Source organism: Lepidochelys kempii, chromosome 20 (genome assembly GCF_965140285.1).
Source record: "Lepidochelys kempii isolate rLepKem1 chromosome 20, rLepKem1.hap1, whole genome shotgun sequence".
Lineage (NCBI taxonomy): Eukaryota > Metazoa > Chordata > Testudines > Cheloniidae > Lepidochelys > Lepidochelys kempii.
The window spans coordinates 22,691,221-22,709,417 of record NC_136399.1 but is presented as its reverse complement, the minus strand read 5'-3'; the positions used below and the strand labels follow the sequence as shown (position 1 = coordinate 22,709,417).

The following is an 18,197-nucleotide window of genomic DNA, read 5'->3' as shown; positions in this document are numbered from 1 at the left end:
GCCATTAATCAAGATGGCGTCTCACCTCGGGCTTCGCGTGCCCTTTGCACCGCCAGCACTCAAGATGGCAGATCTACCCTCCCGGGAAAACAGTGAAAGAGCGCGGTGACTGACAGGCGAGTCGACGCAATCAACAGGCCGCTTGGAAAGATCGACAGCTCCACCAGCCAATCTACTGGCAATGCGTCTAACTGCACCGCCTTTTTCCGGCGACAGGCGGGCTTCGGGCCTGGCGAAGACCAATGAGAATGGAGGGCGCGGCCGGAGTGACGGGGCGCCGCGCCAATGGGGGCGGAAACGGAAGGAACGCTCTGTAGTCGCCGGGAGGAGGACAAGCCGCGCGGGAGTCGGAGCCGGAGCGCGGCACCACGTGAGCGGCCTCCGGGAGCGCGAGGTGAGAGCGGCCGGGCGGGGCGGTCACGCGAGCCCGGGGCTTGGCCTGCGGCCTGGTCCGGGCCCGGGATCGGGCGGCCCCGTGGCGGGCCGGGGACCGGGGGCCTGTTGCGGGCGATGCTCTGGTGTCCCCAAGGCGGCGGCCCCCCCGCCCCCCTCCCCGCTCTGTGTTCCCGGGGTCGGGGTGGCTGGGCTCGATCCCCGACAGGAGCAGCTCTCGGGGGGGGGGCAAGTTCTGTGCAGGAGTCCGCCCCCCCCCAGCTCCGCCGGTGCCCCCCACTCCCGACCCGCAGCCCCAGCCCTGCCCCCCCCCAGCTCCGCCGGTGCCCCCCACTCCCGACCCGCAGCCCCAGCCCTGCCCCCCCCAGCTCCGCCGGTGCCCCCCACTCCCGACCCGCAGCCCCAGCCCTGCCCCCCCCAGCTCCGCCGGTGCCCCCCACTCCCGACCCGCAGCCCCAGCCCTGCCCCCCCCAGCTCCGCCGGTGCCCCCCACTCCCGACCCGCAGCCCCAGCCCTGCCCCCCCCAGCTCCGCCGGTGCCCCCCACTCCCGACCCGCAGCCCCAGCCCTGCCCCCCCCCCCAGCTCCGCCGGTGCCCCCCACTCCCGACCCGCAGCCCCAGCCCTGCCCCCCCCAGCTCCGCCGGTGCCCCCCACTCCCGACCCGCAGCCCCAGCCCTGCCCCCCCCCCAGCTCCGCCGGTGCCCCCCACTCCCGACCCGCAGCCCCAGCCCTGCCCCCCCCAGCTCTGCCGGTGACCCCCACTCCCGACCCGCAGCCCCAGCCCTGCCCCCCCCAGCTCTGCCGGTGCCCCCCACTCCCGACCCGCAGCCCCAGCCCTGCCCCCCCCAGCTCTGCCGGTGCCCCCCACTCCCGACCCGCAGCCCCAGCCCTGCTCCCCCCTCAGCTCTGCCGGTGCCCCCCACTCCCGACCCGCAGCCCCCTGCTAGCCCAGCCCTGCCCCCCCCCCCCCGGGTCTCTACCAGCGCCCCTCAATCCTGACCCACAGCTCCTGATACCTCAGCCCTGGGCTCCCCCCAGCTCTGCCGGTGCCCCTCAATCCCCACCTGCAGCCCTCTGCCAGCCCAGCCCTGCCCCCTCCGCTCCCCCCCATGCTCTGCCAGTGCCCCTCAATCCCGACCCGCAGTCCTTGCTAGCCCAGCACTGGGCGCATGTCCCCCCACCCACCAGCTCTGTTGCTGCCCCTCACTGCTGACCCGCAGGCCCCCGCACCTCTACCAGCGCCCCTCAATCCTGACCCGCAGCTCCTGATACCTCAGCCCCGGGCTCCCCCCAGCTCTGCCGGTGCCCCTCAATCCCCACCTGCAGCCCCCTGCTAGCCCAGCTTCAGCTCCCCACCAACTCTGTGGGTTCTCCTCAGTCCTGACCCGCAGCCCCCTGCTACCCCAGCCCTGTTCCCCCTGCCCCTGCTCCGCTGGTGCCCCTCAGTGCGGACCCGCAGCCGCTGAGCGCGTCTGTTCCTCGCAGAATGGCTGAGCAGGACGTGGAGAACGAGCTGCTGGATTATGAGGAGGACGAGGAGCCCCAGGTGGTGGCGGATGCGGTGCCCCCTCCAGCAAAGAAGGACGTGAAAGGCTCCTATGTGTCCATCCACAGCTCGGGCTTCCGGGATTTCCTGCTCAAACCTGAGCTGCTGCGAGCCATCGTGGACTGTGGCTTTGAGCACCCGTCTGAAGGTAGGAGCGGAGCCGAGGCCCCCGGCCCCCAGGAGCGCAACCCCCTTGCCAGCCCGCCTGGGAGGAGCTGCGGGCGGGGGCCGTAGAGAGCGGCGCTGCCTGGTGAGAGCTGCGGGGGGACGGGGGCGTCGGCAAGGGAGTGAGATCCTCGAGATCTGCCCTGCCAAGTGGGGGAAGCAGGGGGGCTCAGCAGGGGGCTCCAGTGCAGCACTAGGGGGCGCGGGCTCCAGTGCAGCACTAGGGGGCGCTGTGCTGCAGGGAGTGGGGTGGGGCTCAGGAGGGGGCGCTCTCCCCAGTGTGGCACGAGGGGGCACTGTGCCCCTGGGAGAGGGGTGGGGCTCAGTAGGGGGGCTGACCCTAATGCTCCAGAGCAGGAGGGGGGTGGGGTTTAGTGGGTCAGAGCAGGGGGCTGGGAGTCAGGACTCCTGGGTTCTATCCCCAGCTCTACCTCGTTCTGCTGTGCCCCGTGTAACGGCCGTGTGTCCGCCTTTGCTCCCACAGTGCAGCACGAGTGCATCCCGCAGGCCATCCTGGGCATGGACGTGCTGTGCCAGGCCAAGTCGGGCATGGGCAAGACGGCCGTCTTCGTGCTGGCCACGCTGCAGCAGATCGAGCCAGTGGATGGACAGGTACAGGATGGGGGCGGGTGTTCGTGTCTGTGTCTGGGCTGTGGGATTTGCTGGGGAGAGGAGCAGGCTTGCCTCCCCGGCCCCCTCGCCTCTGTCTGCCCCACCCCATGTGGGAAGGCACCTGGGGTCACTCTCATGGCTGTGCTGTGGGGTAGACTTGGCAAGGAGAACATGGCACCAGATGCTTCAGAGGGAATGAGCAGAGCAGGGCAATTAGCGAGTGATCCATCCCTTGTCCGCCAGTCCCAGGTTTGGGGACACCCGCTGCGTCCTTGACCATGCTGGCTCATAGCTGTGACTGGACCTGTGTTGCAGGAACTCAGCTCATTCGTTTCTGAGCCCACGTGTACTTTTGGCCACCTCTTGCTTGCGCTGTTGCTCGTTTAAGCAAATGAGGGCCGCGCGTGGTTCACAGCGAAGGGGGTTAACCCTGGGAACGGACGCCAGGGCAGGGCTGGATTCTCCGTGTCTCTATGCCTTGCACGCAAGCCGCCGTGGGGAAGGTGCCTTAGCCTGATGCGCTGTGGGCTCAGTACAGGGGTGAGCGGAGGCCAGTCCCTGGCCATGCTGCAGGAGGTTGGGGTTAGACAGGCCCTTCTGGCCTGCAGCTCCTGGGAAGTGGATCCCTGGGAGGCTGGTTCTGGGCCTGCTCCTGGGGGGGACTTTGGGGTGCTGCTGACGCAGTGGGAGAATCCAGTGTGGCCAGAGCCATGTGTTTCTCTGGCCCAGGCTAGCCTCGGAGTCCAGGACAGTCTGTTGCTGAGAACTATCCCTTCTGCCTTCAAATCTGACTATGGGCTGGAGGGGGAGGCCAGGGGTCCCTGGCGGGTGCCACCCCGGGCTGTGGGGCGGGTGCCACCCCAGCGACGCTGGGAGCTGCTGCCGTGCTGATCCGAGAGCTGGCGAACTCGCTGCATGTGAGCGCCCTGAAGCGCGGCCCTGGCCCCTCGCTGACCCAGCTGGATATGCCTCAGGAGCCTGCTGCCCCCCCCGGCCACGCCCTGCTGCCCCCGGCACTTCATGGGGCTTTGCCCACTTCTGGCTGGGGATGGGCCTGCCTGGGCGCTGCTGCCATTTCTCTGGATCTCCAGTGACTCCGCTGCCTCGGGGGGCTGGCTCGGAGCCGCCAGCCTGGCACTGGGCTACTGCTGGGATACCCCCTGTGGGCTGGATCCTGCCCCGGGACAGCCTCCCAGCGGGCTGTAGCCGCATGGGGCTGGCAGCCACCGAACTCTGCTCCGCTGAGCCCAGGCCACTGGGGGCCATGGCCTGCCCCGGATCCATGGGCCAGAGCGATCCTGGCTAGCAGTGGGGCCTGTCCCTGCTGTTGCAGCATTAGCAGCGTGGGCCCTCGGCGCTCTGGATTAGTCCGGTCTTCATGGGGGTGGGGGGAGCTCTGAAAGCTCAGGGGAAGGGGCAAAGATGGGGGCACCTGTTCTCCAGGATTTGTGGGAGGTGGCAGCTATCCCTGAGGGGATGGGGGAGGGGTGTCCCTGGGTGGGGGCGTCAGGCTGTATCCCAGGGGGGCAGGGCAGGGTCTCTGCTGGGGTGACCCCTTCTCTTCTCCCCCCTGCCCCAGGTGTCGGTGCTGGTGATGTGCCACACGCGGGAGTTGGCATTCCAGATCAGCAAGGAGTACGAACGCTTCTCCAAGTACATGCCCAGCGTCAAGGTGAGCCTGGCCCCCCCCCGGTGTCAAGGGGAACCCCTCCCCCGCGCCCCTGGTGCCCCCGGTGGAGCTGCGAGTGTTGTTCAGCCTGGCTCCAGTGAGTGAGGAGTGTGGGGAGTATCCCCACTTCCAGAGGGCTAGACGTTGGAGACACAGCCCTACCCCCCACAGCGTGAGCCCCCCAGCAGCTGCCCGTATGACTGTGTTGAGGGCCTGAAGCTTGGAAGCTGCAAGGGTGGGTCTCCGTCTCCTCCGTGCTCATGTGGGAGACCCAGAGAGTGGCTGGGGGTGGGTCAGGACTCCCGGGTTCAAGTCTAGGCCCTGCCACTAAACTGCCCTTGGACAAGTCCTGTCCCCCCTGCCTCAGTTTCCCCCCAGTGGAAGTGGAGGGACGCTCCCCTAGCCCCAGGCCTGCCCGGTGCTGGGGGTTCGCTGCCTGGCCACTGACCCTGCTCTTCCCCGGCCGCCTGCAGGTGGGGGTGTTCTTCGGGGGCCTGTCCATCAAGAAGGACGAGGAGGTGCTGAAGAAGAACTGCCCCCACATCGTGGTGGGGACCCCGGGGCGCATTCTGGCCCTGGTGCGCAACAAGAGCCTCAACCTGCGGAGCGTCAAGCACTTCGTGCTGGACGAGTGCGACAAGATGCTGGAGCAGCTTGGTGAGATGGGGTGGGGGGCGCTAGGGGGTGTAGGGGGAGGGATCCCCAGAGCGTCCCAACCTGCCTGGGGTACCTGTGGCCTAGGGGCTGTCTGCATCATCTGTCAGGGCTCCTGGGTTCTAATTCAAGCCCTGGGAGGGGAGTGGGGCCTAGTGGTTAGACCAGGGGAGACTGGGGGGTGGAGGGTATGGCTCCTGGGTTCAAGCCCCGCTCCCCTCCCAGCGCTGGGAATACATGACAGGGTCTGAACCTTCTCCAGCTGCCTGGGTGGCGAGCGTCTCCTTTCTCTGGGGCAGGGATGACGCCAGCTGGTTCTGCCCTAGGGACCCTGCCAGCATCAGGGCTGGAGCTGCCTGATGCCAGGTGCTGCCCAGTCCTGGGGGCCCAGCTATGTGTCCCTGGGTCCTGCTGGTCTGAAGGCCAGGCTGCTGTGTCTGGGGTGTGACCCTGGGGCGGGGCGGGGGGGTGCAGAGGGGAGGCTGCCTGCAGGGGAGTGGGATCACACAGTCTGGGATTAAGTCACCGGTCGCAGGGAGCGACTTGGGGAATTGGGGGGGGCCTGGAGCTTTCACCCCAGCGGGCTGGTTCTGGGCCTCGTTCCCAGGGCTGGACCTCTGGGGGTTAAACGCGAGGCCCCCCCCCTAGCTGTCTCCGATGCAGTGACCCTCCCTCCCCACAGACATGCGGCGGGACGTGCAGGAGATCTTCCGGCTGACACCCCACGAGAAGCAGTGCATGATGTTCAGCGCCACCCTCAGCAGGGAGATCCGGCCGGTGTGCCGCAAGTTCATGCAGGATGTGAGTCCCCGGCCCGGCCCCCCCGCCACCCAGCCTGCCTCCGACCCCTCACACCCCAGCCCATCACCCCTCGTGGGCCTGCCCCTCAGCCCTGCCCCTCACCCCTCCTGCCCTGCCCCCCCGGCCCCTGCCCGGCCCCTCACCCCCTGCCGCCCAGCTCATCACCCCGCGTGGGCCTGGCCCTGCCCTCCCAGCCCATCACTCCTCCCCCCCCCCGCCACCCAGCCTGCCTCTGACCCCTCACCCCTCGTGGGCCTGGCCCCTCACCCCTCGTGGGCCTGGCCCCTCACCCCTCGTGGGCCTGGCCCCTCCCCCGCCTGGCCAGGAAAGGTGCCCTCGATCCCCGGCTGGGCTCAGCGCTGAGCAGCCCTAAGCCTCCGGGCCTGCCCACCAGCATCTCACCCAGTACCTGCTGATTTGATGGGGGCACCCAGCCAGGTCCCCTGCTCCGCACAGGAGGCAGCATGGTGGGGGGCCAGCTGGTCTGGGGTTCCTGGCCCCCTCACGCAGGGTCCCTGGGAGGGTGTGGGAGGGTCTGCTGTGCAAAAGCCTTCCCACCACTCTGGCTGCTGCCCCAGGCCCTGGCACAGCGAGGTTTGGCAGCCCTATGCCCCTGGCACGTCCATAGCCTGGGTGAGGCAGGCCCTGCTGTGGGGGTGTTGCTGACCCAGGCTGGAGGTGGAGCTTTGACTCCCTCTAGTGGCTGGGTGGTGTGGGGAGGGTAAGGGTCTACTACAGCTGCTGTCGAAGGGAGCTCCTCCCCCAGCTCACGTGGCGGAGCCCCTGCTCTCCGTGCTGGGTTCAAACCGGGGGTTGGCTCACGGAGGGCTGGGTTGAAGCCTCTTTGGCAGTGAGGGGGTGTCACTGAGCTGCTCCCTCCCTCCAGCCCATGGAGGTCTTCGTGGATGACGAGACCAAGCTGACGCTGCACGGCCTGCAGCAGTATTACGTCAAGCTGAAGGACAGCGAGAAGAACCGCAAGCTCTTCGACCTGCTCGACGTGCTGGAGTTCAACCAGGTGTGTGTGTGTGGGGGGGAACGCCTGGGTCCCGTCCCCAGCTCTGGGGGGGGAGTGTGGGGCTGGGAGCAGGACTCTTGGGTTCCGACTGGCTGTGACACCAGGGCCAGGCTGTGGATCCTTGCCAGAGCCACCCACAGCGCTAGGCCCCTGGGAGAGCCAGGAGGGGGAGGAGCCTTGCTTGGTTCGGGGGGGGGGGGGGGGGTTAGTGTGTGCTCAGTCTCCTCTGGCTGCACTCTGTGTGTGGGGGGAGGGGCAGTGACACCCCCCAGATGGGAGACCAGGGCAAGATGGGCCCTTTGGACTCCACTGCAGAAGGGGTGAGGCCTGTGGATAGCTGGGCAGAGGGGGGCAGGAGCAGGATTGACCTGGGGGGGGGGGGGCTGATGCCAGGCAAGATCCAGGGGGTGGGCCGGGCTGGGGTTGAACAGCTGGTGTCCTGTCCCTCCCCCTCCCCCTCCCCCGCTGATGGGGTGGGGGCAGGGAGGAGGTGGAGCTGTCTGCCGAGGTGGGGGGTGCTGGGTGCTAACCCTCTGCCCCTCCCCCAGGTGGTGATCTTCGTCAAGTCGGTGCAGCGCTGCATGGCCCTGGCCCAGCTTCTGGTGGAACAGAACTTCCCGGCCATCGCCATCCACCGGGGCATGTCGCAGGAGGAGAGGTGGGTGCCGGGCACTGGAGGGGCCGGGCAGGGCCTGGCCTGGCCCGGGGAGTCTCGCTGACCTGATTTGCGCTGGCACCAGGCTCGGGGAGGGGAGCGGGGCCTAGTGGTTGGAGCAGGGCTGGGGTCTCAGGTGTGATCCCCCCCCCACACAGGCTGTCCCGGTACCAGCAGTTCAAGGATTTCCAGCGCCGCATCCTGGTGGCCACCAACTTGTTCGGGCGGGGGATGGACATCGAGCGTGTCAACATCGTCTTCAACTACGACATGCCCGAGGACTCGGACACCTACCTGCACCGGGTGAGCTCTGCCGCTGGGGAGAGCCGGGCCTGGCCCAGCACGCGGGGGGAGGGTTCTGACCCTGCACCCACCGGCCTAGGGAGAGCCGGGGCCTGACCCTGCGGCTGCTGGCCCAGGCACATCATGGGCATCGATGGGGAGCCTCACTGCCCACAGGCTCTGCCCAACGTTGGGGGCCCAGCACCCCTGGACCAGCTGCTACTCTGGTATCCGCCGTTACTGGAGCAAGGGGCGCCCCGGCTGACAGGCGGTATGGCCCCAGCTCACAGGCAGTATGGCCCTGGCTGTCCAGGGATGGGTTTGATCTGGGCCTGTTGTTAAGGAAGTTAGCATATGTGACTCCATTTTGGTTTGAGGCCCACCATTGTCTAAAAGCAAACACCTCATGCACCCGGAGTGGTGTTCCTTAGATACTGCATTCCCGTGAAAGCCCCCCCTTGTCTCCGGCCTGTCTCGACTCCCGGTTTCTGTTCTTTGTTTGTTTCTAACTCCCTGCCTCCTGGCCTTGATGTGAGCCTCCCATCCTGATAGGAGAGGCTACTGGTGCATTGCTTTGGGACCATGTTGTGTAGTTGAAGTAATGGTCTAGCACGGGGAATGTACCTAGCAGGGACAGGTAGTAGATAAGGGAAGGGTTTGTCTACTGGCTAAGGTTTCCGATGCACGAGGGCAACATGCTTTGCTAAAAGGTATATAATCTCTGTATAACCTGCATTCGGGGCCCCCTCCTGACTAGCAGGGGGGCCCCATGCTCGAGCGTAATAAACTTAGTGTCTCTGGAAACTCTGCAGTTGTGGACTTTGGTCGTGTGCCTCAGCTGAGGCTCAAACTGTGCGTGACCTATTGGGTGTAATTCGTAATGCTGTCGGGATGTGGGGGGCTCTTTGCCTGGCTCTTTATCAGGCAGGGCGAGTGCTTGGCAAGTGGCCCCTGCTGATGCCCCCATAGGGTTGGAGGGGCATACCTGGGGGGCCTCAGAGTTGCCCCCCCCCGCTACATCGCCCAGGGTGGGTCACAGAACCCCAGCCTCTCCTGGCCCCATGCCCTCCCACACCTGCGCTGGGCTCCCAGGCGGTTACAGGTTCCTAGGGGGAGGAGCTCCCAGGAGGTCCCTCCCCACTGACAGCCCCACCCCGCTCATTGCAGGTGGCACGTGCCGGGCGCTTCGGCACCAAGGGCCTGGCCATCACCTTCGTGTCAGACGAGGGCGATGCCAAGATCCTCAACGAGGTGCAGGATCGCTTCGAGGTGAACGTGGCAGAGCTGCCTGAGGAGATCGACATTTCCACGTACAGTACGTACCGGCCGGGAGGCAGCCCTCAGCCCTTCGCCCTCCCCCCAGGGAGCAGCTGCGGGGTTTGGGCCCAAATCCTGTCTTTCTGGGGAACATCACAGCTGGGGAGCCCCATGCCCTCAGGGTGCCCAGGTGCCATGGTGATGGGCCTGTAGATTAGACTCAGCATGGGGTGGGGCCTCTCCTGATCTCTGATCCTTGTGGAAGGCAGCAGCCACTGACTTCTGCCCCCATGACTGCAGAGGGAGGATTCTGGTGGCTGCCATCCCAGCTGCTCTGGGGGGCCACAGTGGTGGAGCCCCCTAGTGGTGGTGGTGGGGAGTCTGGTCACAGTGAAGAACTGAATGGGGTGAGGGAGCCCTCTGGTGTAAGCAGTGGGATTAACAGCCTCTTTCTCTTACAGTTGAACAGAGCCGATAACGGGATCGGACTCCCCTGCTCAGAACCAGCCCGGCTGCTCTTTTTAACCCTTTCTAAGTCAGATCACGGGTATTTCATTTTTTTACGCAGTTTTTAAACCTGTAGATGTGTGTGTAACAGTGTCTCAAATAAACTTTTTATTACCAAGTGCCTGTGTTGGGGTTTTAGCTTCTTGAGGGGCTTAATGAGATTTTAATTTGTTTTGTGTGTAATGGGCCCCCTGCAAAGGAGGTTCTGATTAATTTGGTTTAAATGCCTTATCTGGATTGGGCTGGAAAGTGGCTGCAGCTTTTCACAACAGCTGTGTCCCACCCCAGAGATGGCCGCATCTATCTGTGCGATTAAAAACGGTTTCAGAGTATTACATGTTCTGTCTCCCTGAGACACTGGGAGTCAGGAGCTCCCACGGCAATGCTGTAGCTAAAGGATGTGTGAAGAGGGGATGCTCAGGTAGGAGTAGGGAGGTTATTTTACTATATATCTGGACCTGGGCTGAGTGCCACTTAACTAGTGCCCCCACTTCCAGATAGATGCTGATAAATTGGAGAGGTCAGAAGGCCTGCGAGGATGGTGGAAGGATTTGCAAACCTGCCCTGTAGTGACAGACTCCAGGAGCTCAATTTGATTAGCAAAGAGACAGGGAAGGGGTGACTTGGTCAGTCTACAGGGACTTTGATAATGGGCTCTTCAGTCTAGCAGCCAGAGGGCTGGAAGTGAGACCAAGTCACGCTGGAAATCAGCAGGGAGGGTAAATTAACCACTGGGACAGCTTCCCCTGGGCTGTCACTGGCCTTTTCCCAATGGAGCTGGGATGTTCTGCTCTCAATGGAGTAGGAATTAATCCAGGGAGGGCACGGGCCTGTTCTGCAGCTGGTTGGACTCAGAGGATCACAGGGGGCCCAGCTGCCCTTAGAACATGTAATAGAGGATTAGAGTAGCAGGGGCTGGGAGTCAGGACTCCTGGGTTCTCTCCAGCTGCCACACACGTGGCTCCTCGAAGCAGCTGTTTTTGTCACAAACTTACTTTAATAACTTTAAAAAGATCATTTTAAAAAAAAGTGTCACCCCTGAGACACAGACAGCTGAGCCCTGGGGGCTGCTGCTTGCCTCCTTCAGCTCAGGCCGTGTGGTACCGTCATTGAAGCCAAGGGCAGTGGCTGATGCTGCAGACCCTGGGTGGAGGGTTCATCACAGCCGGCTGGATTCATCTCCACTGCATGCACTCGGCCCAGCCCATTGTGGTGCCGCAGGCGGGGACAGGGAACCGTTCGTACCAAAGGAAAAGGTGCCCCCGGGTGGCCAGAGTACATCGCGTGGGAGCCAAGCGGCTGCCCCCCTGGCCGCTGCACGCAGGCCTGGGGCTGGTGCGAGTGACCAGCAGGTGGGGGCAGCTGGGCAGTGTAATGGTGCCCCCTGCTGCCTGGCAGGTTCCACTGGGCAACCGTTGAAGCATCTGCGTGCGGCAAGTCCAGGTGCGTGGTGGGGCTCCTGCTCACGGGCCCTGCCAGGCCGGCGGCAGGGGGCCGGGTTTTCTCACGTGCAAAGCTGCGTTGTCCAGAAATGGGCTGAGCGCAAGAGTGCTACAACCCTGACTCCTGCGAAGGCTGGAGCCCCTGCTGGAAAGGGGTCGGGGGGGGGGAGTTAGAGCAGGACTTAACCCCCAACTCTCCCCTCCCCTCCCCCCAAGCTGGTCACTGGTGGCCCTAAGGCCTCATGGTGAGTCAAAATGACAAATGGGGTCCTGGCTCTCAGCCCCACCCAGAGCTGGGGACAGACCCCAGGGGTCCTGGCTCCTAGATTTCCCCCTCCCTCCCCTCCCAGAGCTGGGCACAGACCCCAGGGGTCCTGGCTCCTAGAGCTCCCCCTCCCTCCCCTCCCAGAGCTGGGCACAGACCCCAGGGCTCCCAGCCCCTCTGTCTGGCTTTGACTTCCTTCTCAGCCCAGCTCTGCCTCCTTTCTCTTCTAACCCCCCCCCCCAACACAAGGAGGAGGCAGTGAGCACTTGCGGGGTGGGGTTTGGCTGTGGGGGCCAGAGCAGGAGGGGAGGGTGGGGAAGGGCTGCAGGGCAGAAGGCTCCTGCGCTGTTGTGGGGCGCGGCCCGGCCCCCCCTTACCCGTGTGGTGGTCGAGCTGCTGAACTCCGAGTACTTGGCCAGTCCCTTGAGGCTGCCGCACCTCAGCCACCTGCGGTACTCGTCCCTCACCTGGCAGGAGAGAGGAGAGGGCTGGTCACCCCACGGCGCAGGGGAGCTCACAGGGGTGGGGCCTCAGCTGTAGGGAGACAAGGGCCCAGAACTGGCTGGGGGGGGGAGCTCTCAGCTACTGCAGCCCCTCGCAGCAGAGGGCACTAGGGGGAGCTCCCAGCGGGGGGGGGGGGGGGCTGTGGGGTAGGGGTTGAGCACCAGCTGTGGAAGGAGCCCAGGGGTGGGGGTGCTGGGGGGGTGGCTGTGGGGCAGGGGTTGAGCACCAACTGTGGAAGGAGGCCAGGCGTGGGGTGACACTGTGGGGCAGGGAGTGAGGGCTGGCTGTGGGGTGGCCGTTAAGCACCGGCTGGGGGCAGTGGAGTGCTGGCTGTGGAAGGAGGCCAGGGGTGGGGTGACACTGTGGGGCAGGGGGTGAGCGCTGGCGGTGGGGTGGCCATTAAGCACCGGCTGTGGGGCGCTGCTGGGGGCAGTTGAGCGCTGGCTGTGGCAGTGCCCGGGGCGGGAGGGGGGCACTGTGGGGCTGAGGCTGAGCGCCGGCTAGGGGGAGACTGGCCTGTTGCTTGAGCAGACAGTGCAGCAGGAAGATGAAGAGCCCCTGCAGGCTGTTGAGGATGGTGAAGATGTAGGAGACGACCAGGCTGCGCTGGTTGAACTGGAACATGCCGAAGATCCAGGTGGTGCCCAGGATGCAGAGCTGGGCAATGGCCGTGATAGTGAGCACCCTGCGGGGGAGGGAGGGGGGGACACCAGTCACATGGCCCCGCCCCTCAGTCACAGCTCCCCTCCCCTCCCCCCCTCGGGGCCCCACCTCCTAGGGCCCCACCTGTGTGGCATGTGACTGACATCTCCCACACACAGCCCCCATGTCCCCAGCTCCGCCCCCCCAGCCAGTAGGGGGTGGGGGAAAATGTTACTCATCTGTGGCCCCCTCCCCCAGGATACCCCCTACCCCCCCACACATGGGGGGGGGATAACATCCTGCTAATTATATCCCCCTCCCGCAAGTGGGGTCAGCAGGGCACTGCCAGGGTCTCTGCTGCCCTGGGGGCCGCGCCTGCCTGTCCGCTACCTGAGCTTCTTCAGCTGGCTCATGTCAGGGTTGATGTCCACGAATTTCAGGGACAGCTTCCAGACGGTGACCACGAAGATCACGGCGTTGACCTGTCGGGGGCAGGGGGGAGGCTGGTTGGGAGAGCGGCAAGTGTGTCCCAAGGGTTGGGACTATGGGATTTACCAGCTGTGCGGCCCATGGGGCAGCCCCTTGCCTGGGCCCGGGGCGCCCCAAGCCCTGTAGTGACCCAGCTCTGCCTCTGGGGTGGGCTGGGGGACAACCAGCGAGGGGCCCAGCTGCCCCGGAGCTGGGGCTGGGTGGCCGAGGAAAGAAGCGAGGGACAGCCGACAGCCAGGCCCTCCGGGGCCAGCTTGGGGACCAGCGCTGGCATGGGGCTGGGCTGGGGAAGGGGGGTTTACCATGATGATGATGCAGATGGGTGCCAGGAAGCTCCAAATGAAGTAGTTGTCCAGCGAGAGCCAGCAGCTGTGTGGGGGAGGGACAGATATGGGGGTTAGTCACTCACCTGCCAGCAGGGGGCACTGTGGGGTGGGGGTCTCCCCCAGCACTGGCAGAGTGGGGTATGGAGACATGCCAGCCCACCCCCCCTTGGTGCCTGGGCGCTTCCTTGCGTTGTACAAGTGTCCCGGGCTGGGGCCCTGGCCCAAGTGGCAGGCGGGTGCCCCCTCCCTCACCCTGGCCTCACCCACCCCAGGGGGGCCCACCCCTCCTCTCCCCTGGTGGGCCCAGATGGCCACGGCCCACCCGGCTGCGCCGCTCCTCTCCCCGTGGGCTGCCCTGTCCCCCGCGAGCAGGGGGCCTGCCCCCCCCCCAGCCCGGTGACTCACTGGCGTGCCGTGCCGTAGCCCTTGTGGTAGGTGGCGGCCGAGAGGCCCACGACGAGGGCCGGCACGCCGTAGCCCAGCAGGAACGTGTAATGGCGCCAGAGGCCGCGGGGGGTGAAGACCTGAACCACCAGCAAGTAGAGCTCGGCGCCCTCCAGGCACATCCAGCAGAAGGCGGCCAGGAGGAAGTAATGCAGGAGCCCGGCCACCACGCCGCACACCACCTGTAGCCAAGGGGGTGTGGGCAGGTCAGGGCTGGGCTCCCGGCTACTCCAGCCCCAGCCCAGCGGGGGGCGCTGTGGGGAGCGGGGCAGGAGCACTGGCTGTGGGGGGAGCTCCCGGCTACTTCAGCCCCAGATGCTGGCGGGGCACTGTGGGAAGCAAGGCAGGACTGCTGGCTGTGGGGGTAGCTCCTGGCTTCTCCCGCCCCAACCTGTGCCAGCAGGGGGCGCTGTGGGGGAGTGGGGTCCAAGGCTGGCTGGGGGACAGCAAGGGGCACTGTGGGGAGCGGAGCCCCAGGCTGGCTCGGGGGCAGCAGGGGGCAGAGCTGCCAGCAAGGGGGCGCTGTGGGGAGTGGGGCCTGAGGTTGGCTGTGGGAGGAGCTGCCAGCAGGGGGCGCTGTGGGGAGCAGGGCCCCAGGCTGGCTGGGGAAGGAGCTGCCAGCAAGGGGGCGCTGTGGGGAGTGGGGCCCGAGGTTGGCTCAGGGGCCGCAGGGGGCGCTGTGGGGAGCGGGGCCCCACGCTTGCTGTGGGAGGAGCTGCCAGCAGGGGGCGCTGTGGCAAGCGGGGCCCCAGGCTGGCTCGGGGGCCGCAGGGGGCGCAGTGGGGAGCGGGGCCCCAGGCTGGCTGTGGGAGGAGCTGCCAGCAGGGGGCGCTGTGGGGAGCAGGGCCTGAGGCTGGCTGAGGGGCAGCAGGGGGCGCTGTGGGGAGCGGGGCCTGAGGCTGGCTCGGGGGCCGCAGTGGGGAGCGGGGCCCCAGGCTGGCTGGGGGAGGAGCTGCCAGCAGGGGGCGCTGTGGGGAGCGGGGCCTGAGGCTGGCTCAGGGGGCGCAGTGGGGAGCGGGGCCTGAGGCTGGCTCGGGGGGGCGCAGTGGGGAGCGGGGCCTGAGGCTGGCTCGGGGGGCGCAGTGGGGAGCGGGGGCCTGAGGCTGGCTCGGGGGCCGCAGTGGGGAGCGGGGCCTGAGGCTGGCTCAGGGGGCTGCAGGGGGCGCAGTGGGGAGCGGGGCCTGAGGCTGGCTCGGGGGCCGCAGTGGGGAGCGGGGCCCCAGGCTGGCTGGGGGAGGAGCTGCCAGCAGGGGGCGCTGTGGGGAGCGGGGCCTGAGGCTGGCTCAGGGGGCGCAGTGGGGAGCGGGGCCCCAGGCTGGCGGGGGGGCCGGGTACCCGGTTGCCGGTGCTGGAGGAGCCGGTGAGGAAGACGGCGTAGGCGATGAAGAGCGCCAGGCAGAGGTGCAGGTGGATGGTGGTGCGGGGGCCCTTGAGGGCGCGGCAGAAGAGGAAGGTGATGATGGAGAGCAGCAGGCATAGCAGCGAGATCACCAGCCCCACCTTGGTGATGATGTCCAGGGTCCAGTCCTGTGCCGGGGGGGGGGGGGGTTAGTCCGGGTTCCCGTGTCCCGTCCCCCCCCCCAAGGCCGGGCTTCAGGGTACACCTGGGCTAGCCGGTCGGCCTCGCTCTGGGCCAGGGCTGGGAGAGCCCCCTAGTGGCGACACCGGGCAGCCCGCGGGAACCACACTGGCTGGCTGGGTCCAGCAGCCCAGATGGAGTCGATACTGCCCAGCCTGCCCCTCCCCAGGCTGACCCACAGCCCCAGAGCCATGGGGGCTCTAAGGTCACCACCAACCAAGGGGGAATCCCTGGCACCGATCCCTGCACGACGGGGGTGCCAGAAAGTGCGAGGGGCTGGGGCTGTTCCCCTGTAGCAGAGAGCAGAGCGCCCCCACCTGGGGGGTGGAAGCCCCTGCCCAGGGGGGAGCTGCTTTTAGACCAGACGGATGCGCTTGTGGCAAGGGTGCTGCAGCTCAGGACTCCTGGGTTCTATTCCAGCACTGGGAGGCAAGCAGGGTCTAGGGGTTAGAGCAGGGGGGCTGGGGGGTGCTACGAATTACACCTGATAGGACACGCACACCAGTGCTGCGAATTACACCTGATAGGACACGCACACCAGTGCTGCGAATTACACCTGATAGGACACGCACAGTTCGAATCTAGGCTGAGGCACAGAAACAAAATCCACAACTGCAGAGTTCCCAAAAGACACTAAGTTTATTACGCTCGAGCGTGGTGCCCCCCTGCTAGCCAGGAGGGGACCCTGAATACGGATTATACAAAGGTTTATATACTTTTTAGCAAAGCATGTTGCCCTCGTGCATCGGAAAGCTTAGCCAATAAACAAACCCTTGTCTTATCTATCACCTATCCCTGCTTGGTGCATTCCTCGGGCTATACCAGTATGTTAATTACACAGCATGGTCCTAAAGCCATGCATCAGTAACTTTTATTATTAGGATGGGAGGCCTCACATCAAGGCCAAGAGACAGGGAGTTAGAGACTAACAAAAACCAGATACTGGGAGTCAAGGCAGGCTGGAGACAAGGAGGAGGATTTTCACAGGGATTCAGTATCTAAGGATCACTCCTCCTGGTGTATGATGTGCTGGCATTTAAACAATGGTGGGCCCCAAACCAAAATGGAGTCACATGTGCTAACTTTTCCTTAACGGGGGGGGGGTCCGTTCCCAGCTCTGATGTCACCTCCCTGTGCCTTCTTGAGTGAGGCATTTAACCCCTCCCTGCCTCTGTGCGATGGGGATGGGGACCGCTCTGTCCTGCAATGCAATGGGGTGAGCCGGCCAGGCTGGGGGGCACGTCAGTTGCCGCTATCTGGGCAGTCTCCCTGAGCCCGTGGCTGCTTGTGCCCCTGATCGGATCCAGGGCCTGGCCTGCCGGTGCGGAACGGGTTTACTCAGGCGGGGAATCTGGAGTGACTCCTGCTCCGCCGGGGAGGATTGAGGGGAAGAGCAGAACCAGCCCAGCCCTGAGACCCCAGCGAGGGCCACGCTTACCTCCAGCTCGTAGAAGGCCATGAGCACGGCGAAGCTGGTCAGGTGGCTGCATTCGCAGCAGGTGGTGGTGGCATTCAAATTCTGCAGCTTGCAGCCGCGGGTGTCCCAGCGCCTGGTGCTGGTCTCCCAGTAGGCACAGAAGAGGCGCAGGTCGGCCTTCTTCTCCTGGGGACAGAGAGACACTTGGTGCAAGGGGGGGGGGGGAGAACTCCCCAGGCCCCAAGAGGGCAGGTCGAGGGGGCACGAAGGGCTGGGGGCACAGAGCCTCAGTTTGTCCCTGGGTGGGAGGTGGATTCGCCTGCTGCCCAGGGTGGGGGTGTTACTAGATGGGCCCAGCTCTGCCCCCCCCGGCGCCCCAGGCTCCCTCCCCCCATGCGCAGCCCGGGGGCTCACCGGCACCGGGTGGCTGAAGCGGAGGCTGACGGAGAGGTTGCGGGCCTGGGTGTCCAGGTTACCGACGAAGACCGACACCACTGGAGACAGCACCCGGTAGCTGGGCCGCCCCCGTTCCTGCGCCCACTTCCCCGTCTGGCCGATCTTGTCCCACTCGGGCACCTCCACCCGCGTAGCACCGTCCAGGATGGGGCTCATCCCCTGGTAGGTCAGCAGCCCGGCCGGGGTGAAGCCTGCGAGAGCCAGAGATGGATGAAAAGGGCAGGAGGGGCCTGGGGGCAGCCTGGCACCAGGGGGCGCTGTGCTGCCGGGGGTGCTACCCCCCATGCCCTGGCTGTGCCCCGTCCCCTTACACACCCCAGCCTGGCACCAGGGGGCGCTGTGCTGCTGCTCCCAATGCCCTGGCCGTGCCCATCGCTGTACACACCCCAGCCTGGCACCAGGGGGCGCTGTGCTGCTGCTCCCAATGCCCTGGCCGTGCCCATCGCTGTACACACCCCAGCACAGGGGATGACCACATACCTTCATTTTCCTGCCCTGGGGCTCTGGCCCACTTTAATTCCATCTGCGTCTTGCTCTGCTGCAGCGTCACGGTCTCCTGGCTCTGGGCCCCAGCCTTCCTGACTGCCAGCCCCAGCTCTGCAACCACAGCGCCAGCCAGGGCTCACAACAGAGAACATGGACAGGAAGCCTGTAGCTAGGCAAGGTGCTTTCCTGGCTATGGGGGGAGCTCCCGGCTACTCCAGTCCCAGCCTCTCCCAGCAGGGAGTGCTGTGGGGAGCACTGGCTGGGGGCGGGGGAGCTCCCATCTCCCAGTAGGGGGCACTGTGGGGAGTGGGGCGGGAGCACTGGCTGTGTGGGGGAGCTCCCGACTCCCAGCAGGGGGCACTGTGGGGAGTGGGGCGGGAGCACTGGCTGTGTGGGGGAGCTCCCGACTCCCAGCAGGGGGCACTGTGGGGAGTGGGGCGGGAGCACTGGCTGTGTGGGGGAGCTCCCGACTCCCAGCAGGGGGCACTGTGGGGAGTGGGGCGGGAGCACTGGCTATGGGGGGGAGCTCCCGACTCCCAGCAGGGGGCATGGTGGGGCGTGGGGTGGGAGCACTGGCTGCGGGTGAT

The 18,197-nt window shown here is 66.0% G+C and overlaps 2 protein-coding genes across 8 annotated transcripts in view; one reads left to right on the top strand and one right to left on the bottom strand.

The window, feature by feature from the left end:
• The first annotated feature begins 285 nt into the window (after positions 1-285).
• DDX39A (DExD-box helicase 39A) lies at positions 286-9,679 on the top strand. 2 transcript variants are annotated; one of them, XM_073318210.1, is made up of 11 exons: positions 286-394; positions 1,880-2,088; positions 2,590-2,717; positions 4,297-4,389; positions 4,860-5,043; positions 5,723-5,841; positions 6,728-6,859; positions 7,408-7,517; positions 7,673-7,817; positions 8,964-9,111; positions 9,515-9,679. In XM_073318210.1, the coding sequence occupies exons 2-11, from the start codon at positions 1,881-1,883 to the stop codon at positions 9,529-9,531; spliced, it is 1,284 nt and encodes a 427-aa protein (XP_073174311.1). In that variant the 5' UTR covers positions 286-394; position 1,880; the 3' UTR covers positions 9,532-9,679. The 2 variants fall into 2 exon arrangements, with proteins under 2 accessions (XP_073174311.1, XP_073174312.1); XM_073318211.1 differs by lacking the exons at positions 286-394; positions 1,880-2,088 and adding an exon at positions 2,095-2,190.
• Positions 9,680-10,543: 864 nt separating this feature from the next.
• The window catches only part of ADGRE5 (adhesion G protein-coupled receptor E5), a 47,450-nt gene continuing 39,796 nt past the window's right edge, over positions 10,544-18,197 (bottom strand). For 5 of the 6 annotated variants that reach the window (XM_078849731.1, XM_073318204.2, XM_073318206.2 and 2 more), the window contains 10 exons: positions 17,605-17,721; positions 17,083-17,315; positions 16,690-16,854; positions 15,008-15,199; positions 13,634-13,854; positions 13,205-13,271; positions 12,804-12,895; positions 12,288-12,456; positions 11,645-11,734; positions 10,544-11,147 (listed from right to left, as the gene is read on the bottom strand). In XM_078849731.1, coding sequence (XP_078705857.1) covers positions 11,112-11,147; positions 11,645-11,734; positions 12,288-12,456; positions 12,804-12,895; positions 13,205-13,271; positions 13,634-13,854; positions 15,008-15,199; positions 16,690-16,854; positions 17,083-17,315; positions 17,605-17,721 — 1,382 coding nt within the window. In that variant the 3' untranslated portion in view covers positions 10,544-11,111. The remainder of the gene's footprint in view (positions 11,148-11,644; positions 11,735-12,287; positions 12,457-12,803; positions 12,896-13,204; positions 13,272-13,633; positions 13,855-15,007; positions 15,200-16,689; positions 16,855-17,082; positions 17,316-17,604; positions 17,722-18,197) is intronic. The other variant, XM_073318205.2, reaches the window with a different exon arrangement.

Bases quoted from the DNA above. Each gene is read 5' to 3' on its own strand.
- DDX39A (XM_073318210.1), top strand. From the start codon at position 1,881: ATGGCTGAGCAGGACGTGGAGAACGAGCTGCTGGATTATGAGGAGGAC. The intron at 2,089-2,589 runs GTAGGAGCGGAG...TTGCTCCCACAG, and splicing joins CTTTGAGCACCCGTCTGAAG to TGCAGCACGAGTGCATCCCG. The intron at 5,842-6,727 runs GTGAGTCCCCGG...CCCTCCCTCCAG, and splicing joins GCCGCAAGTTCATGCAGGAT to CCCATGGAGGTCTTCGTGGA.